At 52.0% G+C, this 15,141-nt stretch overlaps 3 protein-coding genes across 3 annotated transcripts; all 3 read left to right on the plus strand.

The window, feature by feature from the left end:
* Positions 1 to 2,077: 2,077 nt before the first annotated feature.
* Positions 2,078 to 3,027, plus strand: UCRPA7_7731 (putative histone h2a protein; the record flags this gene model as incomplete). Its single annotated transcript, XM_007920254.1, has 3 exons — positions 2,078 to 2,185; positions 2,614 to 2,745; positions 2,839 to 3,027. 3 exons carry the CDS (start codon positions 2,078 to 2,080, stop codon positions 3,025 to 3,027), a joined length of 429 nt encoding a protein of 142 aa, XP_007918445.1.
* Positions 3,028 to 6,362: 3,335 nt separating this feature from the next.
* Positions 6,363 to 7,274, plus strand: UCRPA7_7732 (putative 3-oxoadipate enol-lactonase protein; the record flags this gene model as incomplete). The annotated part of the gene is made up of 1 exon (XM_007920255.1): positions 6,363 to 7,274. One exon carries the CDS (start codon positions 6,363 to 6,365, stop codon positions 7,272 to 7,274), a length of 912 nt encoding a protein of 303 aa, XP_007918446.1.
* A 5,127-nt stretch (positions 7,275 to 12,401) lies between these two features.
* On the plus strand, positions 12,402 to 14,474 carry UCRPA7_7733 (putative rna-binding post-transcriptional regulator cip2 protein; the record flags this gene model as incomplete). Its single annotated transcript, XM_007920256.1, has 1 exon — positions 12,402 to 14,474. The coding sequence occupies one exon, from the start codon at positions 12,402 to 12,404 to the stop codon at positions 14,472 to 14,474; it is 2,073 nt and encodes a 690-aa protein (XP_007918447.1).
* Between the last annotated feature and the right edge of the window lie 667 nt (positions 14,475 to 15,141).

The following is a 15,141-nucleotide window of genomic DNA, read 5'->3' on the forward strand; positions in this document are numbered from 1 at the left end:
GGGGCTCTCTTTTGTCACAACTCTGCAACAGTTCGAGATATGAAGCCAAGGCCTCCCTACATTCTTGAAATCAGATCATAGCCAGATCATCATTCATACTTCTCCATTTATGAAGGAGTCTGTTCGACCGCCGATTTTGCAAAATCAGTTCCTTGATTTATACAATACTATTTGACTTTCAAAAAACGAAGCATCTCTTTCCATGACGGAAATTGCTAATCAGCAAGAATTTGCGGCTCTGCAATGATTCATCCGAGTAGTTCTGCAATGAGACCTCCCATATTCATTCAATTTATACAGCAACTTTTAGATTCAGGGCACACACGGCTTTCCTAGTAGCCTAGATGTCGGAGTGCACCGTGAAGTCATGAATCTATTTTCTGCCCAAAGCGTCCAATCAGATCAAGCCAGGGGTAATGGCGCAGCTGGGAGTCGTGTTAGTCTGAAGAAATTCATACACCAAAATTGGTTTAACTAAGTAAGTCAAACTAATTGCTTTCCATAAAAATAAATCGCTGACAAATATCAACAGAGGTCACCGGTTCGATCCCGGTTTACCCCAAGCTTCTTTTTTTGCTGGAAGTCTCTAAGCTCTCTAGAGAAGGAAGTCGGGGATCATGATGTCTTATCTCAAAATATACACATGCAAAATTGCCGTCTATAAGCACACCAAGTGGCAGTACCGGGGAGCAACCGGGAATGAAGACTGATCTCTGTTATAGACTTGGCCAAGTATTGCTCCTACATAGTAAGGTATGCACTTGAGCTTTTTGATAGTGTTAAGTCTTCGCGCAGTAGCGGATGCAAGGGGAAAGGCTTTTTTTTTGTTTTGTTTTTGTTTTTTTTGCAAAACGTGGACGCCGTCTGTATCCATCTAGCATACATTTTGGATATCTTTACTTCAGTAGCAAGGGTCTGTTCCCCCCTCCCAAGTACTCGAGCAAGAAATGTTGATAGAATAAAGTGTCAACCTGATAACAGTCCCAGCAGTATAAATGCTGGCTGTTCGGTGAAGATGCCATTCACTAACAGGCTAGAGATGTGAGTTGTCATTGGGTGCGAAGAGCCCTAGACGTCCTGTGTTGTGGCTTAGCCACACCGTCAGCCCCAGAAGGCACCAGCCACACATCCCCTCTCTGGCTGGAAGGGCTGGAAGGGCAAATATCGCAGACGCTGGCCAAAGATGAAACCATATAGCAAAGATGGCGATGGCCACGATATCACGACCTGGCTTGCAAGGACTTTGATTTCCTTGCAGGCGATCAATGCATCTTACAGGGAGAGACCCTCCACTCTTTTCTCAGCGCGTGCTGCCGTGTTCGCCGACGTTGAGGCGCCATGGCACAGCCGTTGCTGTGTGCTGGTAGCCGGTCACCAGCCGGAGCCTCTTGGTAAGACGGGTATGTATCCTCTCTATTCTCTACCATTTCTGCATCTACTGCCCCAAAAAGCCCGTCTCTGCAAAGAGCCGCTCTCGGGCTTCTGATTTATGTTGTTTTCATGCATCTTTCTCCCAACACGCCTGTGGTCCTGGGCCCAGGCACCCCACGACTTGGAGGGCATCGCGGGTCGCCGGCCAGAGGCGGTGGTGCCTCCTCAAACTGCATGCGTGGCTGCTGTCGGCCGCCGTACTCTTGACGGATGCAGAAGTACCGCCTGTTAAGCAATGCACATAAACACGGGAAACCTTACGACACAGGCAGGCGGCCAGACAGTGGATTTAGGCATTAACCATACCTCGAGTCAGCCTCTCCAATTTTGCAAATGTAAACAGACGATACATCGCCCACCGCCTGCCTACCTAAACACCAGCCAAACCTTAACATTCCTGGCCAGCCGAAAATCTCATAGCAGCCACCCACCCACCGTTCCGCCCGCGCTGTTAACGTACCTACATCAACACAACAACAACACCATCATCACAACTGCCATCGCCAGCCCCTCGTCGCGTCGTCAACAACAACCTCAACAAAACACCTCTTTCACCGCGCATCGCTCTCGGCTGTCTTCGGCGAACCTCCGTCGACCTCCTACTCTTCACTTTTCAGCAAACTTCTTTGCGCGCATTCGATAAACAATGGCTGGCGGAAAGGGCAAGTCTTCTGGTGGCAAGAGCTCCGGCGGCAAGACGTCCGTCGATGGCCCCAAGAAGCAGCAGAGCCACTCTGCTCGCGCTGGTCTTCAGGTATGTCGTCGCATATGTGCCATGCAGCTCTCTGCACGGCTTTTAGACCCCCTCCTGGCCTGTTGTCGTCGTTGTCGTCGTCGATATCCATCATCGCCAGCCTTGAAGCACCATGCGCCGGACAGCTACGCGTTTCTCAAGACAAGTGCAGGTTTTTTCGACCGGCACACACCGCAACATCGCTCGCTGCATCATCCCATTCGCCGATCCATCTCCGCGCGTGCTCACTTCGATCGTGAGAATTCAAGAGCGATGGAGTTTGCCGGATGTCTCGCAGTGTTGCTCAGCTGTCTCGTGCTAAACCCCGCATTCATATTTTGCGCCAGCTAGCGACGATGGGATCGAGGGCAATGGGCTTCAATAGGAGGCCAGGTCAAATCGGACTTGTTGTCTTGTTTCCAAATCGCTAACCAGTCTTTCCCTTCCAGTTCCCTTGCGGTCGTGTCAAGCGTTTCTTGAAGTCCAACACTCAGAACAAGATGCGTGTTGGAGCCAAGGCCGCCGTCTATGTCACCGCCGTTCTCGAGTACCTGACCGCTGAAGTCCTCGAACTTGCAGGCGTAAGTAGCTACTCCGATCCATCGCGTTCTTTGCGATCTTCTCCAATTTGCGTTCCATCTATTAGAGACGTGACTAATTTCTTTCTCGACTAGAACGCCGCCAAGGACCTCAAAGTCAAGCGTATCACTCCCCGTCATCTCCAGCTCGCCATCCGCGGTGACGAAGAGCTCGACACTCTCATCCGCGCCACCATCGCCTTCGGTGGTGTCCTCCCCCACATCAACCGTGCTCTCCTGCTCAAGGTCGAACAGAAGAAGAAGAACAAGGCCCCCGAGGCGTAAATCCCTCGTCAGCCGATTCTTTTTCGTCCTTGATTGTTGGTTATTCGAGATACTTCGGGCGCGCTGGACTGGCTTGGAACGTGGGACGGGATCTTTCTTTCTTACTGCGAATGTGATGCGATGCCAAACTGTCGGGGGGGTTGGTCTTCCAGATGACGCAAATGGTGCAGCCAAAGCAGACCGGAGCGCCAGCTGCAAACTGCATAGTGTCGTACGCAGCTGAAGTCGCTCTTGGCTTGCACACTGCTCTTGTCGGGCGGAGATCTTCCGCCAGGCTACAGGGAGACCAGTGGTCACGAGGGCAGGGTGTGGCGCTTATGACCCTGTGTCGGGACCAGGCTTAGAGCTGGCGGCTAGACGAGAGTTTTCTTGTTCCGTACTGTTTTCGGTTCGCGACATGGCGATTGTACAACAAAGTTCCTTTTCCTTCGATATTGACGGTGGTATGGGTAGCATGAAGGCACAGGGTTCATTAAGTAGAGCAGCTGAAGAAATATGATCTGTACTTCGGGGGACTCTGAAAACATTTCTACTATTGCAACGATTCTGATTTTCCTAGAGTCTCTCACATGGCCTTCCAAACACAACATCACCTGAACGGCTAACATAGATCCCCCGAGAGTGTAAAGGACTAGATATCCCCTCTCATAAACGCATTACGCAATCTTAACAGCTCGATGAGATCCCGCTCTTCGCAGAGACTTCCGCCATCGTTGACGGCAGTTATATCCTCATCCGGGGCCAGCCCATAGTGGCTCACAAAACATCCTGAGTCGAACACATTGAGGGATTCCCGTCCGGCCATCGTCTCGACATGTCTTGAATCAACTTCAGACATCAAGTCTCGCGGCGTGAGGCTTGGGGATGAGCTGCTGCTCGATGAAGTCGACCACGACTTCCACTCGTCCTCCTCTGAAGCAAGCACAACACCGCTTGCTCGTGGATCCACAGGGCCAGCCCTATTTGATAGTGTCCGGTTGAGCATAATAGGACCACCATCGTTGAGCTGAGGCAATATCAAGTCCAAAATCGAGCCAGTCGGATCATCATCTTCGTAGTCTTCTGCGGGCCCCGATGGGTTCCGCCTTGTTCTTGCTGACTTAGCTCTTGTACATGCTAGCTTCTTGTCAGATTCGATACTCGACGGGTGTTCGGCATGTGTGGCAGAACTGACAGACTGAAGACTCTCCAGAGAGCTGAAAGAATCCATGCCGGTGAGACGAGCAATCTTAAGTCGTGAGCGCCGCTCTTGTCTCCCGCGAAATGCTTCGGTAGACGCAGGGTCCGAATCATCGTCCTCAAAAACTTGTGGTTCATCCACATGTTGAACGGTAGAAGAGCTCAGCTCGATATCGAAGTCGTGTTCTGTGATTTCCATGGTTCTTGATGATGCTTTCGCAACCTCCTCGTGACAAGGTTCTCCAACTTCGACAATGCTCAAATCAGGCCATGTTCTTGACTCTGTGGCTTGTTCAGCTTGGCTGGTAGAGAACACTTCCTTCTTTTTTATCTTCACCGTTGAACTGACAGGTGCCTTCCTGCCTTCTACCATGGCCGTGTAATAAGTATGGCGGCACTCACTCGGGTAATCGCAGTGTTGCCAACAGTCATGTTTTCTCGTGATGAACAATCTTTCTCTCTTCTTAGTCCATTTCTCACGTTCACCATCTGTCGCGGCATTGGCCTCTCGTCCCCAACTGTCAGCAAGCTGCCGTTCATGACAAGCAGTCTTGTTATTCAGAACGATTGTCCGTCTCCATGCACCATAATTATGCCATTCGGAGTAGTCGAACTCTGACTTGCATGGCCCTCCGCGCTTGCTTCGTTTCTTCCTGCTTCCCTGTCTAATAGGCTCGATAGTAGTGCAAAACTCGTGACTACACTCAAGACAGCGACGGGTGCATCCCAGGCGGTAGGTTATGTGGCAGAGGTGGCAACGCCATACCCATGGGTTCGGTATTTGGGGAGGTGTCAGGTCTTGGGAGGAGGTCTCCGAATGATCTCGGTGGATCGGCGTCATTTCAAAGAGAAAGTCGATGGGAATAGAAATGGCTTTTGGCAAAAGACACTAGGCTTGGGATACGGTGAGAAGAAGTTTGTGACAATGATAATATGAAAATATTTCGTTGATGGCATGATGCCAAAAGAGGAATTGAAAGGGTGTTTCGCGCGAGAGAACTGAGCATCTATTTACTGGCGAAAAAGCGCTTCTCTTGCGACCTTAAGAATAAAGAATCCTAGAATACAAAATGCACGTTTGGTTTAACACAAATGGGGAAATCATCTTGCTAAATGGACGGGACAGTCCGGACCACATGGCAAAGATAAATTTAGAAACCCAGAAGATTGATTTCTTTGTCGAGAAGAGTTTCTGGAATGCTTCTGGCGCAAATGACAGTAACGATTCGAAAGCCATGGCGCTTTCCAAAACAAAGAAACTGTCAACATCTTTGCCAACTTAGCCGCTACCACCATGAAGTCACCTGGTCAGCTATTCTTGGTGATCTTGTGCAAATTTGTCAGGTAAGATGATTGTTCTTGGAAATGTCAGGCAACATCTGGCAAGGTGCAGGACGACATAACTACCCCGTTTTTCAACTAAAACATACTGACACTAACAAGTTTTGTAAGTAACTGGTAGTAAACTCCAGTAGCAAAAAACGAGATATTGGATCATATTAATATACTTTCGCTATCAGGCGGGCTGTTCTTTCGTCCTCCACTTGCGTGGCGTCGCTGGAAGCAGGCAGGACCTTGTGACTTGTCCAGCATGCAAGTCAACTCGAAGCGTGCAGATCAAGGTCTATCAACTCATTGGCCGCCACACACCAAGTAACATCCCCATGTCTGTAGACAACTAGACGGTCGTGGCGTCGTCTTTTGATGGCTTCTGTTTGAGTGAAGCAAAAGGGAGGCAGCGATCAAGTCAACGACGACTTTCTCGATTTGATGTGAGAAAAGGTGTTGGAGGCGGCGTTGAAGTTGGTTGAGGTTGAGGGAACAACATGTGGTTGGTTGGCGCTTGCCAAGCTTGGGTAATCGGCACTCAACTGACAGCTGCATAAGATGACGCATTAGTCGACTTGCACCAGCGTCACGGTATTTCTGCTTCAACAACACCCTTCTTCCCTTCTGCCACCCCCGCAATAGCATCAAGAATCATTCAGAGCCTCAGCTCAATTCCAAAACACCCATTACTGGGCTCAGCTGATCTTACCGCCATTTGCATTGCATCAACGTCTTTGGCAGCCATCATCACTTGAACGCAAACGCGGGGCATAGGCCGAGCAAACCCCGCCCAACAACAAATCAGGTGTCATCACAACCGCAACGCCATGGCGCAGGCCTTTCAGCTTCCAGATGGCCGAGAGCTAAGCTACGAGCTCACATATGTGACTGAGCCTCAGCGTCCCACCGTCCTGTTGTCCAACTCCCTCAGCGCCCAGTTTGGATTTTGGGACGAGGTCGTCTCTGCGCTACATGATGCTGGCTTCCGTGTCCTGCTCTACGATCATCCAGGTCACGGCAAATCATCTGCACCCACGGATCTCGGCTCCACGACTTTCGAATCCCTCGCCGATGATGTTCACAATCTCTTGACCTCCAAGGAAATCACAGCAGCCTTCTCTGGCCATCATGCCCCGCGCACTCTAACACCATTCCTTCATGCTTGGGTGGGCGTATCCATGGGTGCAGCGTTGGGCATATTTTTCGTGACTAAATTTCCTGGGATGGTTAAGAACCTCGTCGTGTGTGACACCATTTCCTGCAGCCCCTCGAATGCCGGCGTGGAGGATGCCTTTGGGCCTCGCGTGAAGGCGGCCAGGCAAGATGGCGACATGAAGAAGACCGTCCAGTCGACCATGGAGCGTTGGTTTGGGGCGGAATGGATCGCGAGCCATTCAGAACGAGCCGACGTGCTGCGTGGCCTCATGGAAACGACGACTATCGATGGATTCGAGACATGTATCGCAGCGTTGCAGTCTCCTACCTTCGACGTGCGGCCACTGGCACCAAAAGTGGCCAGTGGGACAGAGCATGTGCTCTTCGTGGTGGGTGAGAAGGATGCAGATCTGCCAGAGAAGATGAAGGGCCTGCGGGATGGAGTTCAGGACGGGTTTTCAGCAGCAGGCAAGAGTGGCGAGCAGGTCGATTTTGTAGTCATCCCGAATGCAGGTCATGTGAGCTTTGTGGATGGGTTCGAGGCTTTCCGAGATGCCGTGGTCCCCTTCCTGAAGAGGACATAGCTTAGTGAGAACCAAAAGCATTTATGATGTGAATACATCTTACGAACAGTGTTTAAGCGTAGTGCGATTCCGCATGTGACATGTTTAGGCTGGACTCTTTATGTTCGCTCCATCTGCCATGCATGCTCTCGTCCGGTTTCCGCGTTATAGTTCAAACGCCAAACATCAGAGCCGAATTTTAAGCACCGGAAGTCCACGGCACCTTACGGCCATTCACGTAGATCGAATTACCCCTGACGCAAGAACGCAACGCGGGTGCGAAGATGATTGATAATTTTATTCAGAACGATGACTGCAGCAACACCGTACTGGTCAAAATGTGTGAAATGCCAAGCTCGTAGGTCTCTGATCCTATTTGAGCAATGTTGGCAGAGGAGTGCTGTGAGCATGGTAATAGAAAGAAGAGAGTTCCAATGCTAGGACGCTTGTGCATCAGCCAACGTATCAAACACTGTAGGACAATGTTAGGCGAGCGCATTGCTCATAATTCCGATTGTTCGACGGAGCTCGCAGTTTAGATTGGCACCTCATGATAAGCATACGAGTACCGAATTCATAGGTGCATCATGCATTGTAACGTAGACTTAAATTAGTGGGAGAAGCTCAAGTGCCGGATCTTAAAATACCAAGGCAATGCGGCATCTGGCCGAGACAAACTACGGCTGTTGCATGGACCAGGGAAGCTCACCAGAAACATTGACATGGTGCAGATAATGAAGTTAAATAGATGATTCTGGATACGACCACCTTATGACCACTGATGTTACAATGGCCGGCTTCCCTCAGAGGATCTTCGACTCCGATTAATAGCATAGAAGAACGGGGAGTATGTAAGCTTTGACTTGGTATACATTATGCTGCAGGTCGACACTGCACATACGTACTTGTGAGACTTAACGACACGGACATGGACATTCCCGTCAGCCTATTCGTCTAGGCTTAACAGGCCTTTAGATACCTGTAGCAGCTGGCAAGCTGGGTAGAATGTCGCTGGTAAGGGGTGGGGGTTTAAGACAAGATCTCCTCAAACCGGAATTATTTGCTCACATGAGCCACCTAGAGAAACCTTGTGTGGGAGAAAAGCCCAACGACTTGTCCTACGATCTTGATATTTGTTGCCGCGTGACGACTCTGATCCGGGTCGCGTTTGTCGACGTTGGATTCGCCCACCATCTTTAATATCTGACCCCTGCTAATAACAAAGGAGCTGGGACCACTTGCCAAGCTTTCACCTTGCCTGATCAATCGATTTGGGGCTGATAGCGTTGAAATTAGAGACTGTATTGTACTTCTTCTTCCAGTCCAACTTCTAGGATGTCAGGAGGGTCGCCAGCTTCATTATTGAGGCCCCAGCAAAGCACAGCATTTCCATAGAAAGCCCTGTCAAGGTAGAGGATGTCATGTATGATACGTATCCTGAGTGTTAGCCACAGACACTTCACCGTCAAGCTCGCCCGATGGACTTGCCGTGTCTCGCTCAATCCATACCGGCTCCTCGGGTGTGACAGTTCATCGACTGACATGTAGCGGGTGAGGTCAATGGTAGAGACAGTCAGAGAGTGCTTCGCTTGGGTTCCATTACCATATCATGCATGGACGATACGAGCCTCGATTATTGAGCAGTAAAGATGTTTTATAGTGGTGGAGATCCAAGGTGCAACCACACAAGCGTAGGTGACTTGCACAAAACAGGCTACATACGAAGTCTCTGGCTTTCCTCCCCTATTCAAGTCTTCAGCCGTCTACAGTCTTCAAAACTGCCACATCTCCTGACCACCCACTGCACATGATATTGCCGAGACTGTGGAGATTTGGCGCTTCCATCTTGACAAAGTGTGGAAAATTCCCGTATTGGTCGCATTATGGCCAACGCGTATGCACAGGTGTCAAGATGCACAAGGCAAGTGGTGAATAGTGAGCATTCGAGGAGGCGGCGACAGGCATCATTTCACACTTGATCCTGGCCTTTACGCCGCCATTTTATGGTGTTGTCGGTGCAGTAGAAGTGGCGCAAATGGTGAATTAATGTCTCGGGTGCTCTGAAGTCCGCTATTCGCAATGCTGACTGCCCTGCTGTGCAAAGGCTGAAGCCATACGCATATACAAGCACAGGCACATTTGTTAGACAAAAGTACGTACTGCACACAGGAGAACACGAGGGGATCGGAGATTCACGCGACGCTTGAACGGTCGGGAAGCGAAGTGTTTCGCTTTAACGTTTCCTTGCCTGCTTCGGTCGGGACAGAACCTCCCGCCTGCGTGTCTCCTGAACTCCAACCCACAAAACCGGTACGCGGGCCATAGTCGAAGAGGTAACCTAAAACTGACGGATCGACGAACATGATCTGCCTACAGCCCCACGGCGACTGCTTAGATTTCACTAAAATACAGTTACCAGGAGACCCAAAGCTTTGGGATCCTGATGCAATCATTGGCACATTACGCACTTAAAATGAATAGCGGGCTCTTGGGCTTTCCAAGTTGTCAACAACAAGTTAGCTCTGGACCCTCAACGCCCATGTCCACGTGTGAATGCACAACAACTCCGTTGTGCTGTCTGTTCTCGTTGCTTAACTCGCTGTTCTTGATATCTGTGCAGTACTTTGCGTCAATCAAACTCGGGCTTCATCCTATTGTCTGCAGACTACAGCATAGCAGGACAGGGCTCACTAGCTGCACATGTATCGTGCTAAGCATATTAGATCTGATCATGCCCGCCGGTTAGTTGCAGGTGTGCCGTGACCCGGGGAAGGAGGTATCTTTACCCTGCCATTTGAGTGCTAGCCCGCCATGTGCCCTTCGGGCCAGTCCCGTCGCCAGAAGCCGTTGCCACTGTCTCGCGGCTGATGTCTGGCTCTGAGGGCCGCTGCCCATCATTTGCTGGGAGGATATTTGACAGTGGGCCAGCGGCTTCATGGGCAGTACACCCGCAGCCTACCGGCTCGCTCCAGGTGCAGCTGCACTCCACACACTCAGGGGGGGGAAGTGGATGCTGGCATCGCGACCCCTTTTCTACCAAAGTAGTCTCTGAGCCACGGCCGTCCTAATAGAGCAAGGCAGAAAGGAGGTGCTGGGGATGACGGTATGGTGTGCGATAGCTTGCAATCATTCCAAATGAGACCCAAGAACGGTGTTTTCAGGGATGGGCATGCGAAAAACATATTGACAACGGCCGAACACCGTGGTATGTATGGCTGACAACACTCTCTCCATGTAGGTACATGTAGATGCCCCTGGATCGGTAGAAGAGCGGAATAAATCCGAAGGACCTGCATTACTCTGGATATGAAATGAAGAATTGGGCGTGAGGTGGGATATGAAGGTCCCTCTAGCTGGGTATGGTAGAGACATGTTAGACAGACCCTGGCCCTCATCATGAATGAAGTATAGGTAAATCAATATCGACGATGTATAAATGATGTTATCGACTGTAGATGATTAACGTTACAGGGAGGCGAAGAGGCCTGACGCATTGTAGACTCAGGGAAGGTAGAGCGCCAACCTACCTAGGTACGCTAGATAGCTACCTAGATCTTGGGTGAGTACCGAACCAACTTGCTTGCATCCAAGGTACTTGGGGTTCTTATGGCTGGCCCACATTCAGCCAAGTACCATTTTGTGCATTCGCCCTCGCTTTTCAAACATGAGTGCCTAGGTGAAGTTAGGAACTGTGGTACTTAGGTAGTGGGCAGGTGGACTTCTTTAGTTTAGGGTAGGTGCGGGCGGTTCGTCCTAGTCCTTCCCTCCTTCCCCAAAATGCGGTCATTCTGCCTGCTTGCCTGACCGAATGACAGACCTTACCCCATCCATCCATCCATCCACTCACTCCCTCACTCACTCCTCCATCGATACATCCATTCCAGCAGCATCAACAGTCACAGTCGCAGGTCTTGAGCATCCTCGCCCGCATTCCCGATTAAGTGCGCCGAAGCAGTCAACCAGAATACCAGCAACCAGTTGAGTTATCATTTCTTGTATGATAATTAGCCCCCATATACCCAGGTGGCTGCTCTAGACCGGCGTGTCTGTTCCGACAGTTCAGTCATTGCAGCTGGCAGTGTGTGCATCTATTCAACAAACTACTTGACCGGCGAGTCTGAGAACGAAAAACCGTGCAAGGGTAGCCACTTTTACGACGACTACGAAGAGACGACTGTACGAGTTTCACACACAGCTCCAGGCATCATCGACAGCAGAATCTACGTTGCTCCCTGCTCTGCTGTGCTCCAGGTTTTCGGAACCGACTGTTCTGGGTGCAAGGCTATCGTCGACTCTGCCTCTAAGGCGACCTTAGGCCTTAGGCCCCTGCTCATCGAGAATTGGGCCCTTTCTGCGCGGCTTTGTCGCCTTTTAGCCTTTCTCCGAAGCCAGAGCACAGAAGGACTCTCTCTCTCTGCGCAGCAGACAAGCGCAGGTCAGTGCATCGCAGTCATCCTTTCTCCGTTACCTCGATCGTGCGCGCGTCTCCGTCTTCTCTGTCGTTGTTGACGAGAAGAGCGCCAGAGAGCGTGCGGTACGGTAATTACAGCCTTTTGTACCTACAGTGTTGTACTGTACCTTTGGGGAAGAGAGAAAAAAAAGTAGGCTAAGAGGCTACGGGCGGCCCACCCACCAGAATTTCTCCAGCATTCCGGCCAGCCGCTTGCGACTCCGCTTGTTCTGGTCGAAATTCTCTTCCCGCCCCGTCGGTCGACTTATTGTCTCTTTGTCAGTCAGTCTGTCAGCCTGTCTGCGTGTGTTGTGTGCGTGTTTCTTGTTCCCTGTCCGCCCATCCGTCCGTCTGTACGCACCGCACCGTCTCCAAAACCCGCAGCACGCTTTGCCGTCGTCGTCGCCGTCGTCGTCGTGCATCGCCCTCCGCCACCAGGTCCAGACCAGATCTGACCTAATCAGAGCCAGGTCTCACGCAGCACCAACAGCCTGCCCGCCTGCCACCCAGTCCAGCTGCGGCCAGTCAAACATTGTCCAATCGTCACCGTCCCTCCACCGGTTTCAGCAGCCTGCTGGCTCACCACACGCCACAGCTGTCTCGAACCCTCCTCCTCCTTCCTCTCTCCCTTCTCCTTCTCCTCCTCCTTCACCACCTGCCTGCCTACGCGCGGCACCCAGCCATCACACACCGCGAAAATGAACCAGCAACAACAGCAAGACAGCTTCTACGGCTACCCAAACGCACTCAACCGATCTCCCAGCTCGACGAGGCAGGGTTATGCCACCGTTGGCATGCCTTCCGGTCGCCAGAACCAGAGACCGCTTGATCCCATCGGCCAGGCCCCCTCCAACATGTACGGAACCGTCGACGACCGCTTCAACTCGTTCGACAACGGAGGCCGTTACGACCGCATGACCCCCACCGCCTCCGGCCTGCCCGGCAGCTTTATGATGGGTAATAACCAGGCATGGCAGTATAATGCAGGCAGCGTCGCCACGGTGAACGGCGCAATGAACGACGGCATGCGATCTCGCATCGGCAACAGGCGACAACCCCTACCAGATGTTCGTTCCCCCTTTGCTCACACCCCCTTCTCTACTCGCTGTACTGACTGCAAAAAGACCTGGATTATGCCCCCTGACCAAGCATCGATGGGCTCTGCTGGGATGCATAACCCGCAGCAGCTATACGCATCTCCTGCTCTGCCGAACCACCCTCTCGGCCACATGAACGCCGGCCCTGGTCCTGGGCCCGAACATCTCCCTGTTCAGAACTCCAGTCTATACTCGAACGACATGCGACGATCACAGGACGACAAGAAAGATCCTAATGACCTCATTCCCACCGCCATTGTGATAAAAAATATCCCCTTCAACGTGCGCAAAGAGCAGCTCGCCGCCATGATGATCGACTTGAGCCTCCCCCAGCCCTATGCCTTCAACTATCACTTCGACAACGGCGTGTTTCGCGGACTGGCGTTTGCAAATTTCCAGAGCCCCACCGACACCGCCATTGTTATTGAGAGAATGAATCAGATGGAAGTTGGTGGTCGTAAACTTCGCGTCGAGTACAAGAAGATGCTCCCAGAACATGAACGAGAACGCATCGAGCGGGAGAAACGTGAGAAGCGTGGCCAGCTAGAAGAGCAACATCGACCTCTACCCCTGCAGCACCAGACATCCATGCATTCCCTCACGGGAGGCTCCAACGCCCCTCAACAGCGCACCTCGCCCATGAGTGAGCTCTTTCGTGAGAATTCTGGACTAGGACTCAGAACTAATCGTGATCGAGTAGGAGATATTGATCTGAACAACCCGGAGACGTTGAACTACTACACTGAACTGACATTGTTCCGAAACGATCCGGCGCGCGAGATCTTGATCTTCCCGAATGACATAACCCCTGAACAACGGCGACAGATCCACGTACTTGCTCACAATATGGGCCTTGAGCATCAGTCCGTTGGTGACGGCGCGCACCGACAGATACATGTTATGAAGAGAGCTGCGGCACCGCAGCTGCCTGCACACTTGCAGCAGACTGTCTCGTCCCTTGACGCACACCGCCGCGGCCTCAGTCGCGCCGCTACAATAGATTTTGCCGAGTCGCGCAACCTTTCTTCCAGCAACTATCACACGGTTGGCAGGCAGGGAAATCCCACTCTCGAGCTACCTGGGGGTAGCCCCGACGCCATCAACGGACTGCGCGGTGTCAAGAGCTTCGCGGATCTACGCAGCTACAGCCCCAGCCCGAGCCCGTCCACCTCCAGCTATGTCAACAGTGCCCTGCCTCGCCCGCCCAATGGACCAGATACCGCGAATGTGGCCCGCTACGGTGATTACGGCACATCCCTCACCACACCGACAACTCCAGGCGGCACTGTGACCAACACGGGTCTCAGCTCGTCGGATACCGCGTCGCTGGTGGGTGGCATGGGCTCCCTGGGACTGGGGGGTGGTTTCGATGCCAGCGGCTCCCATGTACGTTCTCGAGAAGCCCCCGGCGCTATTGGCAGCCAGAGGCCTGGGATGAACGGCTCCAGCACCCGAGTGAATGCTCCGGAGCGCCAACCTCGCGGCCCAGAGTGGGAGGCTTCCACCGGCTTCAGTGGTCGCGGTCGAGCGAACGGCCACATGCAGAGAGGCAGCGGTTCGTCAAACTTGACGTCGCAAGACTCGTATTCAGATTTGCTGACTGGATCACGAGCAGACTCGTCCGACGCCGCTCGTCACGGCAATGCTACGGGCAGCTCTGCCTTGTTCCACTAAATCGCCGGCACCTTGCTCAAGTCGAGTTTCCAATGCCATTTCGTGAAGGTGGCACGAGTGGCACAAGGGCAACCCGCCACCGGTAAAGGTGCTCGCCTTTGCTGGTTATTCTGAAGCGAGCTCAGTTCGTCCAGAGCTGCGCAACGGCGAGCGTGGTTTATTGGGTCTGCTGACCATACGCCGACAATTATTGGCAACGAATATTTATATCATTGGGCGCTTGGCTTGTGCTGATTTTCACGTTACACCATGCATGCTTCATTCGGCCTGTTCTGGATCTCTAGAGCAAGCCCGAGAGGCAACTTATTTTGAATTAAGGAATGGATGTCCACTTCCTTTCCTAAGTCACCGGTTTCGAATTGGGTATACCATCACGGTGCTCTATGACAGCTACGGTTCATACTATACCCATACGCACTGTCACGAACTGACGACTGGATGCTAAAAGAGAGATTCTGGAGAGGTTGGCCTCGGATACAAGGACTTTTCACTACAGAGCTCATTGGGCAACCATTCATGCCAAATTACGTACGACACATTCACAGGACAGAGTCATGAGGCCTACTCGGCGGAACGTGACGGTATTCGTTCCGGACCTCGATGCTCGGCTCAGGCTATCTCGCCTCCTGACTTGTCATTTCTGCTAAGAAAAGGTTGGCTGATAAAG

The sequence above is a fragment of the Phaeoacremonium minimum genome (assembly GCF_000392275.1).
Source record: "Phaeoacremonium minimum UCRPA7 unplaced genomic scaffold PA7_03_scaffold_552, whole genome shotgun sequence".
Taxonomy (NCBI): domain Eukaryota; kingdom Fungi; phylum Ascomycota; class Sordariomycetes; order Togniniales; family Togniniaceae; genus Phaeoacremonium; species Phaeoacremonium minimum.